The 20,341-nt window shown below is 36.0% G+C and overlaps 1 protein-coding gene across 1 annotated transcript; it reads left to right on the forward strand.

Annotated features, from left to right (window-relative positions):
* The first annotated feature begins 855 nt into the window (after positions 1–855).
* Positions 856–17,195, forward strand: LOC131056540 (conserved oligomeric Golgi complex subunit 4). Its single transcript, XM_057990852.2, has 3 exons — positions 856–987; positions 13,520–15,228; positions 15,542–17,195. The coding sequence occupies exons 2-3, from the start codon at positions 13,591–13,593 to the stop codon at positions 16,169–16,171; spliced, it is 2,268 nt and encodes a 755-aa protein (XP_057846835.2). The 5' UTR covers positions 856–987; positions 13,520–13,590; the 3' UTR covers positions 16,172–17,195.
* Positions 17,196–20,341: the final 3,146 nt, after the last annotated feature.

The following is a 20,341-nucleotide window of genomic DNA, read 5'->3' on the forward strand; positions in this document are numbered from 1 at the left end:
TACTACACAAATATATGCAAAAAAATAGATCAACATTTTCTCTAATTATCAGTTAAAATTTAAAGTAAAATAATTATCAATTAAAATTTAAAGTAAAATAATTATCAGTTAAAATTTAAAGTAAAATAATTATCAATTAAAATTTACAATTTATTTGTATTATATTGTGATAAAATAAATAATTTTAAGTAATAAGAAAGTTAAATTTTGGTAGGGGTTTTAGGGGCAATCCAAGCATCTTTGGGTCTGGTTGTATTATGAGAGACCATGAAGAGCATGCAAGAACATGTAATTGGTGTACCTTTCGATGGGTCTTAGTTAGAGAATAAATAACAAATCAGAAGCCATGGCACTCCTTTTAGGCCTACAAACTTGTTCACGCCTAGGCATAAAGAAGATGCAAATAGAAGGTGACTCTCACATTATTATAAATGTAATAAGAAAAAAGCGATCGAGAATTAGAAAATCAACAAAATTGAAAATCAATTTTGACCCTAATTCAACAAACTAAAGGCTTTTACAATCAAACACATATATAGAGAAGAGAATTATCATGCACACACTAGCAACTTTAGTATTGATCATGGCACATGGTTTTTATCTAGAGATAACTTAAGACTTTGGTTGTTGCAATCCCTCTTCTTAAGACTTTGGATGTTGCAATCCCCCTTTTTATTTCATGATGATTCATAACCAGTTAGAAAGCTAACAAATCTCTACAATGACACAAAATAATTATATTGAAAGAGAATTTAAAACAGTGCTTAGAGATTTATACAGAAAATTATTTTTATTAGTGGAAAAAATGTACAAATTAATTACATAATAACAATAAAATAATAATAATAATAAATGTATGTTTGCTCTAGTTCAGTAGCAAAAACAACCAAGAAATATAATCACGAATAATGGTGTTCCTCTAGTCACCAGGAATGAATTATCATTTTGCTGTAATGGTGTTTCTCGTTCAGCCGCTGTTCTCTTAAGGTATGGTGAATTTCTTCGATCCCAGCCAATATGCGATGGATTTCTAATTCGATTCTTTTTAATTTTTTTCAAATGGGTCTTTGATTTGCTGGATGGGGTTTGTTAAAGAAGCAAAACCTTTATCATATTATCTGATTTGTTGTTATAATCGGGGGTTAGGGTCAGGGTTTTTGCGTTGCTTGGAATTTCCGTTGTGCATTGATCTTCTCGCTTGGCAGCATTTTGTTTGTTGCCACTCTCAAATCTGGCCATGTATTAGAATTGATTGCCTAGTCCCTTTTTCTCTTAGTATTGATTTGTTTGTTTTGATTTGGGGAACTCTTCTGTAAGAGTAACTCTCTGTTTTGGATGCCGTGATTGAGGATTGTTATGAGGGTATGCTGCGCCCTATTAACAGTTTAGCCAGTTTGCAGGCCTAAATATAGTATGATCCACTGGGTATGCCCTACCCAGGAGGTTGATTTTTGTTTTCCTTTTTTAAAAAAAATTACTCTATCCTCTCTTTTGGGGTTGGAACCTGGATATCTACTATGAAGGATTTGATGTTTTAAGTGTTTTATTTTATTTTGATTAGTTGAATTTCCCTTTCTGAGTAACAGAATGCTTTGATGCGATCACTAGGGATTGGTTTTTAGGGTATGCCACACCTATTTTTGTGTTTTGCATGTGATTTTGTTTGCTTCATATGGAATCAAAATCAGTACGATCTCAATTTCAGAAACACTTATCATCTCTTATATGGATTTTTTTTTTAAGTTGAGGCTCTATATGAAAGACCTGATCCTTAAACAACTTTGAAATTAGCTAGTTTGGACTTTAGTATTGGACTAGCTTTACTTTAGGTTTCATTTTATGTTGGGTAGCCTTGGTTCTGCTGTTTTATGGTTTGAGGTTGTAAAATATGTGTGGCTTTTAATATTGGACTAGTTTTATCCCATTTTTCATTTCTGTTGGGCTGGGTTTGCACAAGCGGATCCTTTATTGTGCTTCTTTTTAGTTTGAAGTCTCAAATTATCCACTCTCTTCTGTTGTAGAATGTGTAATGCCCCTTTCTTGGGTTACCTTGTAATTTGCCCTAAATTCACAAAATCTAAATGAAACAAGGAACATAACTTAGAGAGATAATCCTTACTTAAGAATAGAACGAGGTAAGTTTGTCTTGGAAACCTGCAACCAAGTTAGATAATAATGTAGACTTAATACATATAATATATCCATCTCTAGGGTTAAAGGAGAAATGCACTTATTGCACATAAATTCAAGTGATCTCATAGGCTCAACCATAACGAGGATGGAGATAGGTTGGTCATGATGAGGTGCCCTAAATATCTCTGGCCCTAGGCCCAAGAGTGAAACCATATACCTTTTGGCCTCATGTGGTTCTTAACCATGCTCATGAGGTGGTGTACCTAGTGGAGCCTGTACACTATTCCCCTCCATCATGCTATTCTTCTCTCCCCTTATGATTGAGGATCCCCTTTCTTGTCTACCTCAATAACTAACCCCTATAGGGTTTGGAGGGAAGATTGCAATAGGGTGCCCTTGACTCAACCCTAGGCCCAAGGTTAGGATCTTATCCTCATTGGCCTCATGTGGTCCTTAACCGATGGTCCTTAACCATCATCATGAGGTGGCCTCGTGGTTTTTAACCAATGGTCTTTAACCATCTTTAGCAAGTTTTAATGTCCATACTGGATGCCTGAGATCTGATGTTTCTTCCTTTTCCCCCCCTTCCTCAAATGAGACCTTCTTCCCTTTATATCTTCCATTGTAAGGGAGAAGTCACACCAATTCAACATGCCTGCCCTTCGAAAGAGTCACCACCTTTTACAATCACCACCCTTTGAAAGAGTCACAACCTTTCATAATTTCTGCCCTCCTTTGGAAGAGTTGATTCCTTATTTATTTTTTATTCCTTCCTTCTTCCATTGACTCTTCCTTGATTCACATGCTTCCTTCTTTCTTTTTTCCTCCTCCTTCCCTCTCAAATGAGGTTCTCTTCTCCTTTTTATATCTCATGTTCAAGGGAGTCACAACTTTTCATTTCATGCCTTTTGACCATTCATTAACTTAGTTAAATTTTAATTTTATTTAATTCTATATTTTAATTTAAATGTTATTTTTGTTCTTTTGTATTCTAATTTTGTTATTATTATTTATTATTGAATCCTATTTCAAAGTGGGGACATTATAGTCCGCCCTTCCCAAAATTGTTTGTCCTCAAGCAATGTCATATCTTTTTTTGGTTCACTCTAGTTATTTTCATATTCTAGATCAGCCAAAAATAGAAATCTCATGATGATAGGAATATGTTTACATTAATCATAGATATTCATAGAGTAGACATACTAGAAACACATCAGGTATGAACAAAGCACAGAACATACACAAAAGCACAAAGCATTTACATGGATCTATGAAAACACAAAGCATACATGCAAATACACATATTGTTAGATTCGTTCTCATTGACTAAAATGCATCCATTAATTTTTCTTTACTCTGCAGGCTAGTAGGATCATGCTCTGATACCATTTGTAATGTCCATTTCCTGGATTACCTTGTAATTTGCCCTAAATGCACAAGATCCAAATGAAACAAGGAACACAACTTACTTAGAGAGATAATCCTTACCTAAGAATAGAATGAGGTAAGTCTGTCTTGGAAACCTGCAACCAAGATAAATTTGAATGTAGACATAAGACATATAATATATCTATCTCTAGGGCTAAAGGAGAAACACACTTATTGCACATAAGTCCAAATGATCTCATAGGCTCAACCTAAGTCATCGCATTCATGTCCGAGTTCGAATTCGCCAACAATAAAAATCGAATGAAATTCGGCAAGAGGAAAAAATTCGAAAAAAAATTCGTCATTAAATTCGACTATATAAATTTGAGTTTTTAGAAAAATATGAATAATATATCTAAAAAATATCAAAATAAATAATATTAAACTTATTTAATTTAATTAATATATTTTAATTTTAATTTGTCAAACTTTATATATAAATAATTGAAAATTTAAATTAAATATTCTAAAATATTTAATTTTTAATATATTAAATATTAAATATTAAATTTGACAACTTTTATAATAAATGTTAATATATTAGTTAACATTTAAATTAGATGTGTAATATTAGTAACAACTTAACATTATATGGGGCACCGACTTATATTAGATGTTTAATATTTTGAAATGTTTAATATTAGTTAACAACTTAACATTATATCAGGCAACAACTTATACTAGATGTTTAATACTATGAAATGTTTAATATTAGTTAGTATTTATATCGGGCAACATGTTTTATATTTAAATCGGGCAAGTTTATGAAGTCCTTTTAATTTTTATGTTTATATCCCTCGTGTCTCCCGACGTGGCCGTCTGCAAACCCTACTAGCGGCAAGGCAGAGCATCGACCTCTAGACCTTCCACGACCCTCATGCTTCATGACGGTAACAGTGAATTGTTCATCCATCGACGACAAAAACCTCTACCTGATATCTTGCGAATTTCAAACGACTTTTTGTGAATTCCATATGTTGTTGATAAGTTCGCCGAATTTCAAATTTGAAGCCGAAAATTTGGCGAACGCGGTGACTAAGGGCTCAACCATAACGAGGATGGAGATAGGATGGTCACGATGAGGTGCCCTAAATATCTTCAGCCCTAGGCCAAGAGCGGAAACCCTGTCCCTCTTGGCTTCATGTGGTCCTTAATCATGTTCATGAGTTGGCGTGCCTAGCGGAGCCTATACACTATTCCCCTCCATCATGCTATTCTTCTCTCCCCTTATGATTGAGGATCCCCTTTCTTGTCTACCTCAATAACCCTATAGGGTTTGGAGGGAAGGTTGCAATAGGCTGCCCTTGACTTAACCCTAGGCCCAAAGTTAGGACCTTATCCAACTTGACCTCATGCGGTCCTTAACCATCATCACGAGGTGGCCTCATGGTCCTTAACCATCTTTACGAGCCGCCATACCTAGTGAGGAATCTTTCACATTCCCCCTATTGTGTCTCTTATCCCTCCACCACAGTTGGTGACATCAGTAACATACAAATTATGCATCACAATACACAAACATTATGCAGCATTATCTTTATTATCAATATACATAGAGCATGTTTGCAAAGATATGAAGTGCATGGATATTAGATTATTCCAAGAAAGTAGTCTATAAACGCATAAACATTTTAAGTGCATGAATATCACAAGTGCATGGATATTATAAGTACATATTATTATATTGTTTTCATCTATTCATGCCAAATCACAAGGGTTAATGTCCTCCGTGCTGGATGCCTGAGATCTGATGTTTCTTTTTTTTTTTTGCCTCCCTCCTCAAATGATACCTTCTTCCCTTTATATCTTTCATTGTGAGGGAGATGTCACACCCCTTCAACATGCCTGCCCTTCGAAAGAGTCACAACCTTTCATAATTTCTGCCCTCCTTTGGAATAGTCATTTCCTTATTTACTTCCCATTCCTTCCTTCTTCCATTGACTCTTCCTTGATTCACATGCTCCCTTCTTTCTTTTCTCCTCCTTCTCCCCTCTCAATTGAGGTTCTCTTCTCCCTTTTATATCTCATGTCCGAGGGAGTCACAACTTTTCATTTCATGCCTTTTGACCATTCATTAATTTAGCTAAATTTTAATTATATCTAATTTTATATTTTAATTTAAATGTTATTTTATTCTTTTGTATTTTAATTTTATTATTGTAGACGTATAAATCTGACCACTTTCCCAAGTGAATATTTATATTCATTTTAACCCCATTCCCCCAATTAATTAAATTCTATTTAATTAATTTCTTTTTATTCATTTATTTGATTAAATAAATTACTCGATTTATTTAATGAAGTTCACCTAAACTTTTTCTAACTTTAATTAAATAAATCAATTTATTTAATTGATTCCCCTTTCTCCCTTTTTAATTAAATTTACATTTAATTAAATTGATCCTTGCAAATAAATAAATCTAATTTATTTATTTAAATCCCCCACTTGTATTTATGCAAGTTGCATCTATTTGATTGAACTAAAGTAATTTTATTTTAATTAAAATCCTTTTTCCTCTTGCATTTTCCTACATCTCCCACTTGCCTCCTAAACCCCCTTCTAGATTCTTCTAATCACTTCCAATTTAGCCTAACCCATCTCCTAAATATTGTCTCAATCCTAAGCAAAGAGAAGTCACTTTTCAAAGTATCCAAAGTCTTTGAAAACCATTAAAGGCTTTATGTCCTCAACAAGTTAACCCTCAAAGTCTTTCAAACCATTTAAGGCTCTTACATAACCATCAATGGTTAACTCAACCTTCTTGCATGATTAGAGACTTTCTCTTTAACTCAACCCTCATCTAACCCAAGGGTCTCATTAAGCATTCATGGCTTTAATCTTGGTTATCCTTTTAACCCTTGCACAAAAGTTTACCTCTTGGGTAAAAGCTTTATCCATTGGATAACCCTAACCTAACCTTAACCTTACCTCCTAAGGTAACCTCCATGTTTTCTCAAGCATTGAATGCTTCGTTCATCTCCTCTCAAGCAACCTCTTGTTGGCAATTGTCACCATTTCATTGGTGAGAATTGTAAACATGGATTGATTAACTTTCAATCCTGGCCCTTGTAAAGATTATCCAATCTTGACCATCCATTGCCCTATTTTTCCTATAAATAGAGCTCTCATTCTCTCATTTATATATAGAAGTCTTTGTGTATCAAACTTATAGTCATTTTGCTAGTGATATAGAAGTTTCATGCATCAAACTTATAGTCATTTTGCTAATCAATAATCTTTCATGCATCAAACTTATAGTCTAATTACTAAGCATTTAGCCTCTCTTTGTTTAATCATAATAGCATTTAGAAGCATTTTCAATATCATAGCATATCCATGTTAGACTAGTATATCATGTTAGGATAAGATTACTAATCTTTTATCATAGCATTATCTTCATACTAGTTTAATCATCCTAGTTTCACTATCATACATGTTTTAGGAATGCATTCATGCATAATAATCAAACATCACTCATTCTTGGAATTGTCATTCCTAAGTCACTTTGCTCAGTGATCTGAGAGCAAAGACATTGACTTCAGGGATCCTGTGAGATAGAGAACAATGGGACACCCCTTGGGAAGTTGAACTATTTCAATATAGTTCCTATAACTGGCACCAAGAGTCTCATTGGTGTGTGGGCCTTTTTGAATCAGACTTACGTTTCTGTCGCCCTCATTTCCCGCACACAATTATTATTAATTATTATTAATTCCTATTTCAAATTGGGGACATTACAGAATGCATGTGGTATATGATAATATGCTATTAAACAAAGTTCAAAAACTCGGACTCGCCATGGACTCGGCAAACCAAAAATTTGGACTCCGACTCGGACTCGTGAAAGACTCGCGAAAGACTCGGCAAGGACTCGACAAAAAAAAAAAACCGTAGTTTTACAAAAAAACATAAAGAGATTAATGCATTTAGAGAACATAAGAGCCATAATTGAAACATTACACATGTCATATGATCAACAAACGCGCAATATTTGAAATTTTATCATTCATACTCATAGTTTCAAACTTTCAACTCTAAAATGTATAATACCAAGATTTCTTCAATGCTAATTATGTTGTTATATGGAGCCTAATCAGACTCGGAGGTTAAATTTTCCCTACTTCCATTAGCGCAGTTTCCCCCTATATTTTTTCACGGGGGTTTGGGGGCAGCGCCCCCAAGTTGGGGTCAAGGGGCATTGCCCTTTGCGGGGTCACGCGAGGCCAAAAATACTTTTATTATTTTATAAAGGCATCGGGTGTTATTTTTCTATTGGCCCACGTCCAATTAGGGTTACCCCTTAACCCCCAAAAAAGTCAAAAAGGGGGGGAGTTACGCCAAATGAAGGCAAAAAAAACAAACTCATTTTTAAAGCTTGCCTGGTGGTTTTTCTGGGTCGCGCGAGTCCATCTGAAAGACTCGCGAGTCCGTGCAAAAGACTCACGCAAGTCCTTGCAAAAGACTCGCGAGTCTTTCAAATGGACTCGCCTCGCGAGTCCTTGGCGAGTCGACTCGTAGCTCCTGTGAGTCCGTGGCGAGTCCACGAGTTTTTAAACTATGCTATTAAACATCCCTTTAGGATAGAGCGGCCTTTAGGATGCTTCAAAGTGTAAGCTATTTGCTTAAAAGTTCAATATGAAATGAAATGAATATTAAAAACTTCATTAACAAATAGTCTAGGAGTTCTCAGAGTGTTATTGCTCGTCCAAATTACTATGTCTTTGCATGTCAAGTTATGAAAATGAATTCTCAAGAGATCCCTTCTTAGTTTCTTTTGAATCCCCACATTGGAAAATATGATCCCAAAAAGTGAGTGAATCAGCTTACTGCTCCAAGTAGATTTCAATGATGAACTGGGAAATATAATTGTAGGAACCCTATGGCTCTCCTCAAGGTCAGGAAAGTCTACTATAGTGCAGTCCCCTACTTTCTTGTCTTGCTAGAGAACGATTGATAACTAGATAGGCACATGAAAACAAATTTTGCATTTCATATATGTTGAGACTTACTACTATGCATGGTCTCCACCCTTTTTTAAACAAGTAATCTTCCCATTCTAGCTTTCCTTTTGTTCTGATTTATTTTGTGTTAAAATCTCTCATCTCTATCTGTGACTAAAGTTCTTCATACATGAAGGACTTCTTATTGTTTTCTTGATGCTGCACTGTAGCTAAGCTCTGCCCATTATTGCTTATAAACTGATTCATGTCTAAACCCCTTAAGAATCTTGATAGACTTGCACTTTTGATCATGATTTTATGTTACAAAAAAGAAAGATATGCCATTTTTGTATAGTGCATCTACCTTGCCTTAGGGTTTGATAGTGCCTCCATTTCTGTTCTTGAGAAAGGCAATGATCTCTTTATGAGACTGTTTCTGAGTCTATTTTTGACAGTGACCCTTTGACTTCTTTTAGGACTGTGTAGAGTCTTTTCATTAATGTATCTTGAATGGGTGACTGTTATTTACCCTTGGACTCTGCTAAATGACAATGACTGCACCTTTCTTGTTATCTAGACCCTTTCATCAGTCATGGGCATTATATGCCTTGCTCTAGGGCTGTCTTTTGTATGATTATCTAATTGTGACTATACTTTGTATCCATGTCTTCTGACTGTGTATGTGGCATTTGAGATGCACCTCCTTACTGTTCTTCACTACTCTGTTCTTTTCATCACCCCTTAAGGACTGCATTCTCTAATCTTTCATGCTTCTGATGACTGAACTCTATGTGTTGCACTGTTCAGTGGTAAAGAACCTTATTGCAATAGCCTTATGACTGGACTTTCATTTATGGATACCTTTGACAGTGACTGAGAATCCTTGCCACAGTCCCTTTTTGATTGATGCCATGACTATTATAAATGCCTTTGTCTGATCCTCTCTGTTTTCTCACTATTTATTAAGCATCTAAGCTCATGACAGTTGAAAAGTTTGTTCGCTACTCTATGATTAAGACTGTTAATTGACCTTGATAAGTATCTATTACTCATGTATTTTGGCATACTCTGTATCTTGGCAATGAACAGTTATAACCTAAAATAGGTTCAAAAATGTTTGCAAAGGCTCTTTTTTGTTCAAGCTCTGCTCCTTGATGGACTTTGGTGCTCTGTTGACTGTGATTATGGCTTAAATATCATCACTGCATCATATATGACCTTTGCTAGGACTGTCTCGTGCCTTGAAGATGGTACGGTGGACTGTCTTTAAGCCTTTATCTTTATGCTCTTAACCCCTCTGTCCAAGGACTGCTCCTGCAATGGTTGGCTCACTGTGGCTTCATTTGATGTCACTGCTCTCACTATTGTCATGATATGTATGATCTTGAAGCTGATCTAGGGCTGTCTCCATGCTTTGCTCTGTCTTGGCAGTCTTAGACTATGCACTATATATTTGTCATTGTCTTTGTGTATGCCTTCCCTTCTCACTGTGTGTGAATGAGCTTGAACAATTTCAAACTGTCCTTTTGGTGACAGATAGGAATTCCTTGACAAGGGTCTGTCATTGTCTGTGTTCTTCATGGTTTGTCTTAGAAACTTGTACATTATTTGTTCAAAGTCATTAATTGTATTCAACTTTTACCATGACAGAGGTATGGACCTCTTGAGATTGGTGATGCTGCAATGCTTCTTTTAGACACTCTCTGCTGCTCATTTTTTCCAGTCTATGTCATCTTTTGAAGAGGTTTTGATGCCATGGATGCACCATGTATTGATTGTGAAGAGAAGGCCATCTTCATCTCTTCAAATGGACTGCCTCCTGAGCTTTTACCTCATTTGTAATGTAGCCAAATAACTCCATTGATAGAACTTAGTCACTGTACTTTGTTCTGCAACAAACCCTAAATTTGAATGTTCTGTCATAAACTTGGCTGCCCTCAAAACTAGTCTTAACAGAGTTTTTCTTATTTGCTCATCACCTTGATACTTGCCCGTAACATGTGGATGTACTTTTATGACTGCAACCTAGGTCTTTGATGGATAGTGTCTGGACAAAAATCTTTGACACCAACTGTCATCAAAGGTCAACAAGAATGTCCTCTTTGCTGTTCTTACAGGTCACTGTCTTTTTATTCTGTGACAAAGGACAAAGGGCTGCTCTGTGATTAGATCCTTAGGTCTGAGACAAGGCTTGGACTGCTCCAGGATCTTGAGACAAAAGTGGCTAAGTCTGTGGCTGTACTTTAGGCAAAAAATATCTTGTGCATTTCACTGCCCTTTACTTGTGACTCCTTGAGCTGTATCTGCATTGTACCCTCTATTGGCTGTGACAAGTACTCACTGTTCTTCACTATTGCAGCAACCCCTGCTCTTTCTCTGTGGCTTCATAATATCATATGCTATCTTGCTCTATCTTTATGGCATGCTAAGGCTTTTGTATTGCTTTATGAAACCTTTTGATGACTTTTGATCAATAAAGGTTTGAACAGAGAGTTTATCATAATAATAGGAAGAAACTTGTAAAAGAATTTGATAATAAAAGAGAATCTCTTAATCATCATTGACAAAATATTGAATGCTTTTACAAATCTATATTTGTATCAAGAACAAAAATGAAGAAAATCATCTGATGCACGGCCTTGATATGCTCAAACAACTTTGCTTCCCTAGGTCAAACAACGTGAAACAAACCTCTTTTTGACAGGCTGATGACATGCGTGACACAACTTCAGTGATCTCCATGTCTTGTTTGATCTTTTCGATGTTTTGTTCCTTTAACAAAAGCTCATTACGCATCTGTAACTCATGGAGCAAACCCTTAACTGTCTCTTGATCATTTGTAACTGCTCCTTTCACATGTAACTTGATGTGTGATACAGGTTACTGCTACTTAATGGTTCTTTGATAATAGATCAGCTGTAATAAGACCTTGTATGTAGCTCATGAGGCGGGAAGGACTTCATTTCCACGGTGGATGTATGAGATAATAGGGCAGACTTGAAGAACTCAAGTGAACCTATTTTCTTGGTATGCATGATTAGTCTATGGAGTGCAAGAAAAATCTTCTTGCATGCCCTTCACCAATCGGATGTAGATTTCACGCTCAAAACTCCTGTCTGACTACTTCTTCCACCTAGATCTGGACTTATTTCTTCACTTACTCATTATCATGCTGCATAGATAGGGTTTTCTCTTTGCAAATGCAAGTCAATCTTCATTCTTTGAACCCTAATCCACATGGAAAAGGCTTATGACATGGAGACTTACACTTGATTTTACATTCAACGTGGGAACTCATTTTTTGAGATTCTTATTTCCCTCTCAAACTTAAAATAAACTCATCTTTGACTTAGTTCAACGTGGAGGAATGCTCTTTTTTTATTTATTTTTTCAAATTCATTCTAAAACTATGCATGGCTTTTAATTGAGAGATATTAAAACCCTTTGGATAATCATTGATTTTTACTCAAGATATGTGCCCATATTTATTAAAACACAAAAACATAAGGATGTAAAAGGTTTCAATAATAATAAATTTCACCCTTTAGACTTCTTAGATCTACTTGAAACCGATTGGGTATTTTTTTTAAATAACACGACTCTCCAAAAAGGCTATTTTTGACTTAGAGACAAAAAATGGGTAACTGTCGTCACAAAAATGCTCAATTAGCTATACATGTACTATATACAATTGATATTTTTAGATCAAACTAAACTTTAGTGTATCCAAGAAGTCAGGATAACTACATAAAAATTCATGCACCTCATCTAAACATTTTCTTCATCGCATTAGTATACACCAGCAACAATAGTATTCCTTATATGATTCTCAACAGAACTGAAAGGGCTCCAGAACCATACCGACACTGCTTTTTTTGTTATTGGTATTACTTCAATGGAGTTTAGGTTTTGTGATGACTGGCAGAGATCTATGTTTTGCAACTTCAAGAGCATACTTAAGACCAGCAATTCTACTACTGATAACAGCAAAGTCAAATTTTCTTTACTGAGTTGTCATTGGACAGGGATACTTGAATTGGATTTGGATATTTTTGCACTCCATGTTCAAGTGAGGCCATTAGAAGTTGACGACTCTGCATTTGCATGTTGTACTTGTCATCCATCCTTGCAGTATTTTTTCATAAATAATTCAAGTTCCTCTAGTGCATGAGTAAGTTCTGCTATACACCGTGTGAAGATACATTGATCACTAGAGTCTAGATGTTAATCATTGAACAGTTTTATTGACAATAATAAATGTGCTGATATCATCCAGGAAGCAAAAGCATAGCTCATTCTATACATATAAACTAATTAGATCTCTACAATCAATTTTATATTTGAAATTCAGCTTAACTTATTTTTTATATTTTTGAAGGGAGTTGTTAAACTCAATATTTTGTAGAGCTCACTAAAAGAATTCAAAGAGAAAAGAAACTTTTAAGAAATCAGAAATCAAAATTCAGAGCAATTTTTCCTCTTCAGAAAATCTTCCTAGTTAACCACAAAGACTTTTTAGTTGGGATTTGAACTTTCCTACTTCCCATAACAATACTGCAATAAAAGTGTTTTACAAATATTCACAAAATGTAGCTGGGTCTTGTCACTTATTGTTTTAGTTGCATTTAATTTTGCATATTGTCAGCCTTGAAAAGTACATAGGAGTAATTGTTTAGTGATATCAGTTTTCCACAATCCATAGTAATTCTTTGTGCAACTTCTGGATTCAATTGTGTGTGTTTATTTGCATCAACGTTTCAAATCACACTCAATGATCCATCATCAGGATGTAGTATATTTATATTTTGAAAATCTATAACTTTATGCACCTTTTATTGAAAAAAGCTAATGAATATCCTTGTTAAAAAATGATCTGTCAATATTTGGTGTGTTCGCACACCCTGTTTCGGTTTGATTTTCATAGATTCTGATTTTTATAGATTTGGATTCGGGCATGCTGTACCTTACTAATTTTTTCACAATATGGATTGGATATTGCTTCAAATTTCTTTTGCAGGGATTGTATGTAGCTGTTCAAAAGTAGACTGAACAATTTGTGGTATGGATACATAGAAAGAAGTAACAGGGATGGGGATGGCATTTGCAGGATTAGATAATGGGCAGGAAAAAGGAGGGGCTACATTAATTGACTTTGGAGCACCAGACACAGTAGAGCAAATAAAAAACCTCACAGATGTGGGTGCTATGACACGTTTCCTACATGAATGCATTGCATACCAAAGGGACATTGATGCAGAGTTGGAAACTCTACTATCACAGCGCCATGAGCTGGAGAAGAAGTTAAGTGGACTCCAGAAATCTTCTGAAGTACTGGATATTGTGAAGGCTGATTCAGACCAAATGCTACTAAGCGTATGTTCTACTTGTGATCTTGCCGATCATGTCAGTGGCAAGGTAAGAGAGCTAGATCTTGCACAATCACGAGTGCAGTCCACCTTAACAAGAATTGATGACATTGTGGAAAGGGGAAATTGTATTGATGGTGCTAAACAGGCACTTGAATCTGAGGATTATGAGGGCGCTGCCAAATATGTGGAAACATTCATGAAACTTGATGACAAGTATGGTGATTCTAATGTCATGGGTTCAGGAGGCAGGGAGACTGCAAGAGAACAGACTAACCAGCTTCTGGAGTCTAAGCAAAAACTTGAGGGTATAGTCAAAAAAAGAATCTCCTCTGCTATTGAAGAGAGGGACCATCCTTCCATTCTGAGATTTATCAAGCTTTTCCCTGCTCTGGGTCTGCAGGAAGAAGGGTTGCACTTGTATGTTTCATACCTAAGAAAAGATGTTGCTTTAAGGTCCAGATTAGAATTTGAAGGTTTAATGGAAATAGCAGAGCAGTCCATGGGGCAAACAGGGGTGCAGACCCAGGCTGACTTTGTTGGCTGTTTGACAAATCTTTTCAAGGATATTGTTTTGGCTATTGAAGGGAATGATGGGATTTTGAGGAGTCTTTGTGGTGAAGATGGAATTGTACATGCAATCTGGGAACTGCAGGAAGAATGTAATTCAAGAGGCTCTGTAATTTTGAAGAAGTACATGGATTATAGAAAACTAGCAAGGTTAGCATCAGAGATCAATTCACAGAATAACAGTCTGATATCAGTAGTAGGAGCCCAAGAAGGGCCAGATCCCAGAGAGATTGAAATTTACCTGGAGGAAATACTGTCATTAACCCAGTTAAGTGAGGACTATACTCAATTTATGATAACCAAGTTGAGGGAAGTTGGATCTGTTGATGCCCAGTTGAGTCCTCGAGCCACCAATGCATTTAGAAGTGGGGCATTCAGTCGAGCTGCAAAGGAATTGACAGGGTATTATATTATCCTTGAAGAGTTTTTCATGGTAGAGAATGTGAGGAAGGCTATCCAGATTGATGAATTTATTCCTGATGGCCTCACCACTTCTATGGTGGATGATGTATTTTATGTCCTGCAGAGTTGTTGCAGAAGGGCTATGTCTACTTCTAGTGTTCAGTCTGTGCTTGCAGTTTTGAATGGTGCTATTAATTTGCTGAACAATGAATTCACGGAGGCTTTACAAAGGAAGACAAGAGAACCAAACCTGGGTAGCAAACTGTTTTTAGGGGGTGTAGGGGTATTTAAGATAGGCACAGAAATTGCAACTGCTTTAAATAATCTGGATGTTAGCAGTGAGTATGTTCTGAAGCTTAGACATGAAATTGAGGAGCATTGTGCAGAGGTGAGTGATCTCTTGTTTCCTTTTAATCTCATTCATGAGCTTCGTTTGGGTGGATAGTAGGTTACCAACACATTGTATCATAAATTGATGTTTTTAATTTTAACCAAGAGAACACAAAATGCAAGTACCCATTGTCTTAACCAGTTATTTTACTTCCATTTAAGATACATATACACAAAAAATAACTTTTCCCTTCGAAAGTTGAAAATTTTATTGTTGAGGTTCTATTTATCTGTGTTTGATTTTTAAATCTATACTTCATAGTTTTTATTATTTATATATAATTTATAATTGGTAATTATATTGGTCACAGGCATTTCCTGCAGCAGCTGATAGAGAAAAAGTCAAGTCATGCTTGTCTGAGCTCGCAGAAACAAACAATGCCTTTAAACAAGTATTAAATGCAGGCCTGGAGCAGTTAGCTAGCAGCATAACACCCCGCCTCCGACCGATTTTGGATACTGTTGCCACAATAAGCTATGAGTTATCCGAAATGCAGTATGCTGAAAATGAAATTAATGATCCATGGGTACAAAAAATACTACATGCAGTAGAGACAAATGTTACTTGGCTGCAACCGGCCATGACAACAAATAATTATGATTCTCTTGTGCATTTGATCATTGACTTTATTGTCAAAAGATTGGAGGTGATAATGACTCAGAAGAGATTCAATCAGTTGGGTGGCTTACAGCTTGATCGAGATGCACGAACTCTGGTGGGCCACTTCTCTAGTATGACACAAAGAACTGTTAGGGATAAGTTTGCACGACTTACACAAATGGCAACTATCTTGAACCTAGAAAAGGTCTCAGAGATTTTGGATTACTGGGGAGAAAACTCCGGGCCCATGACATGGAGATTAACACCTGGTGAAGTTCGAAGAATTTTGAGCTTAAGGGTGGATTTCAAACCTGAAGCAATTGCTGCCCTGAAATTGTAATTCTCCTTTGCAGGCGATATTGCTGGAATTTCTGTGGCACATTTTAGAAATCTGGCCCTCCCACATCAAAAAAGAACATATATTCTTGGTTGTTCTCTTAAATAAAATGATATTGTCTCTAGCTCTCTGGACAACAATGATACATTGAAAAATTCTATTTGTGAATTGGCATGACAGAGAAAGCTGTAGATTTTTCTTGACAAAATATCCTGTCATGCTTTCCATGTATTTTGGGAATAAGCTTTGTTGTTGAAACTAAGAGTTATCTTGATAAAATCATGAATGTCTTTGGGAATTATCCTGTAACCGAGAATCATATCTCTTTATGAAGTATAGATTTGGACCAAACTGTAAGTTTGGCTGATCCTTCCACCTCTTGTTTAGTCCTTTTGTGCTGGTCAGGTTTCAAGAGATACTTATGAAATCTTGGGAGCTAATAACCTACAGTTATTCTCGTGCCTTCTCCATCTTTCTTAATGGCATATGCTTTTTAACAGAGGATCCTACCTGCAAGCTAAGTTGCTTTAAATTGTATCTAAAGCAGCTGATTCTTTATCAGGGACACATCTAATGATCAGAAAGGACATTTTAAAAAATTTCTGTTGCATCAGGATGAACTTTTCAAGTGTGATTAGATGGCTGTCAATCTGATTATCAATTAGCCAAAGCTAAATGGAAGGACTGGCAAAGTTGAGCTGGCAATTCCTGTAGCAGTGAAGTGAGAATCTCATTACTGGAAGGTTTTAGTATAGCTGGTTTTCTTGAGCATTAGGTGATGTAGAAGCTTCAAAGATTTGTATTTCTGCATGAAATTATTGCGGCATAATATTTGGTATATAGCTATGAAAAAATGCCCATGTGGTTACTTACAGGTATGAAGGTCATGAAATTGCATAGAAGGTATTATAACATTTGTCTCCTTGGCAAACATTCACTGTAAGACTAATTTAGATTCGCCAATAACCTGATTGACATCTACAATCTTTATATTATCCTCATTTTAAAATTTAAATGTTTTGTTTCAGAGGAAGGGATATGCATGGTGCATGTTTAATATTTATATAGTTATACTTTAACTTTTGGAAAAACTATTTTTTTTTAAACAGGCTAACGGGCCATATTATTTTATGACATAAAACTAAAACAGGTGAATGATTAGGATTGCCCATTTAGACCAGAGTGGGAGATTACCTGTCCTGTGGAAACTATGCAAAGCTAATAACAAATAGAATCATCATTACTAGGAAAAAGTGACAAGAAAACAAGATTTGCCCTATCAGTATCAGTCTTCAGAATATTTCCTGTGAAGTGCAACGGAGTCATTAGTCATAACAGAACAATGATTTTTGGGTGTATCCCCTCTTGCCACCAAAAAATAAAGAATTAACCAAGCAATTAAAGATGACTTCCCACTGCGCTTCCATCATATGCATTTCTTTCGTTGGCTTCAGGTGCCAGTCATTGCCCCTCACCACAAACCAGATCCTTCATAAACAGGTTGGCTTAAAGTTGGCACTCGAGATTTATGGATTTTCCCCATAGCCTGTAGATACCTGCTACAGATGTCATAAAAACTCTTGAAACCAAGTCAGACAGTCATAGTGTCCTTTAAAGCTCCAAATTCTATGGCTAAAATTGAAATAGAAGCTTGCTTAAATCTTCACCCTTGCAACAGATGACATAAAAATTTGTGAAACTGATCCAGATATAGTCAGTGTCCCTTAAATCTCCAAATTCTGTGGCTAAAATTGCAATAGAAGCCTGCTTAAATCTCCAAATTCTGTGGTTAAAATTGAAATAGAAGCTTGCATAAATCTCCACCCTTGCCACAGATGTTATAAAAACTTTTGAATACTGAGCCAGACATAGTCAGAATGTCCTTTGAATCTCCAAATTCTGTGGCTAAAACTGCAATAAAAGCTTGCTTGAATCTCCAAATTCCCTATCCATCATCCCTCTTCCGGCTGGATACAACATCCATGGTGAGCTTAGAAATCAGGGAGTGAATTTGATTCCACTGGATTTCTAGTACCTCCTACAAATTAGACACTCTTTAGTAAATGTCCATGTACTTTATGAGCAGTGGGGACCACTGAATTTTTCACCCTGGGCTGAAACTGCAGAAGAAAGGGTGGATTAGAGAGGACAGGATCTTGAGGAGACTGTCAACCCTTAAATTTGGGAATACTTAATATTAGAAGTGTCTATGCATAATTTTTTTTCTGCATCATTTTGTAACAAATGTATGGTATAGAGCTATTTTACATGGAGGCCATAATTAATATTCTCGGAGAATGCAAGATGAATGCTTTAGAAAACAATATAGATGATGTAAAGACATATTTCCACAGTCCATGAACATTATAAAACAAGATTCCAGAAAAAGTAAAAGTTGTCCTCATTTTGATATCAACATTATGGTTCAAAGTCTGTGATCCATCATAAGGGCAAAAATACATTTATTTGGATCACAATCTATAGCTACTCTCTTTGGGGTTCACATGCTGTCTGTGACAAGGAAGAGTATTCTGTTGAATCATCATTTCTATATCTCCAGGAATATCTCTAATGAGTCGTCAGGTGCCTTCATTTAATGAATTAAAAATTGAGGAGAGTACTAAAATAAAAAATGGTATTATCAATTTTGCAGGATTCAAACAATACCATGAATCATGTGTGTGCCTTATAGGTCTCTGTTCAGGTGCCACTATCTAATGAGGTTGTCTGCACATGTAACTGGAACAATGAAATAAAGGATATCCAATGCACCCATTTCAAATAACTTGCCTAATCTTTTGTGCTTTGCCTTCAATTAGACAGTTTTGCCTGTGCAGTGTTATTTCTAACAAGAATGGCAATTATTGTCTCTTTACTGTGTTTCCATTTTCACACTCTCTTAACTTTAATTTCTATACACAATGGCATGAAGTCAGAGTAGCTTGAAACTCCTTTGTCCCTCCCTGGGCATGCGTATCCCCGTATCCGTTCCCGTATCCGAAACAAATACATATCTGACACAGCCCGGATACACATTGAATAATGTACCCACATGAGCGCAAAAAACCTTGATTTCCAACCATAATAAATGCCATGTGATTTGATTTTTTTAAAAATTGATGGAAATCTCACTAAATTTAATTTTAAAAAACTTCATTCATGCATTTAAAAAAATAAATTTGGTTTCACAAGGTTTCTTCACCTCAGTGTAGGGATATGAGGCTCTTCTGAGTGTTTTTGCAAAGAGGTTGATTACTTGCTTCTTAGTGAATGGCCCTAATGTTAGGAGAAGAAGCATAATCGTTGGCTTTTCTGGCTTTTTTAAGAAGAGATTTTCCTTTGTGTCCCTATTGTTAGATTGATGCAATAATCTGCTCAAAGTAATATATGATGTTCTTCTCCAAAAGAAAAAAGATGCATAGCAACCACTTAAAATTGAAGACCAGCTTGTATGGAGAGAAGATGTGAAAGGATTTGCATGGACCTAGGCTTCTCAGATAAATATTACTGCATTACGGTAGAAACATATGTCTGTGCAACGAGTTTCCTACTGGAGAAAATGTAGAGAATTGATGGAATAAAGAAGATGCAGCGACGAAAGTCCAAGTAGACAACAATAGAAATTTACCTTTATTTTTTATGAATCATGCGTTAAGTCTTGAGACAATTCAGTTTTAAAAGAAAAGAGAAACAAAGACAGTTGGCTATCATGAATATGATCTTCCTGAATGGTAAAGAAACAACCATGTTGCAGAAAATGGAAAAACGTGGAAACTAGAAGGGAAAATACACACACCGTTTTCTGAGTATGTTTTCCTTGAAGTAATTAGAAGCTGAAGATTTGAGCCCATTGCCTGAGGTTGCATCTCATCTTAAAGGTTGACAGAACATTGCAAGAGTATAAATGTCACTTAGGCTTTGTTATATGGAGAGATACGCATGTTTTGATGTGAACAGATCAGGTCTGGTAAGGATATGTGCCTTGTAATTTTATACGAGGAAGAGAGCCGTCTAAACTAACAAATAAAGAATCCGACATCTGTAGCTTGTAAACACTGATCATATGGCATTTCATCAAGGAAATTTCCTATGCTACCTCGAGTTTCCGGGACAGGGATGGCAGGGGACGGGGGCACGTGTTTCTGGGACGGTGATCTTTTTGTCAATTTTGGG

The sequence above is a fragment of the Cryptomeria japonica genome, chromosome 5 (assembly GCF_030272615.1).
Source record: "Cryptomeria japonica chromosome 5, Sugi_1.0, whole genome shotgun sequence".
NCBI classification, from domain to species: Eukaryota; Viridiplantae; Streptophyta; class Pinopsida; order Cupressales; family Cupressaceae; genus Cryptomeria; species Cryptomeria japonica.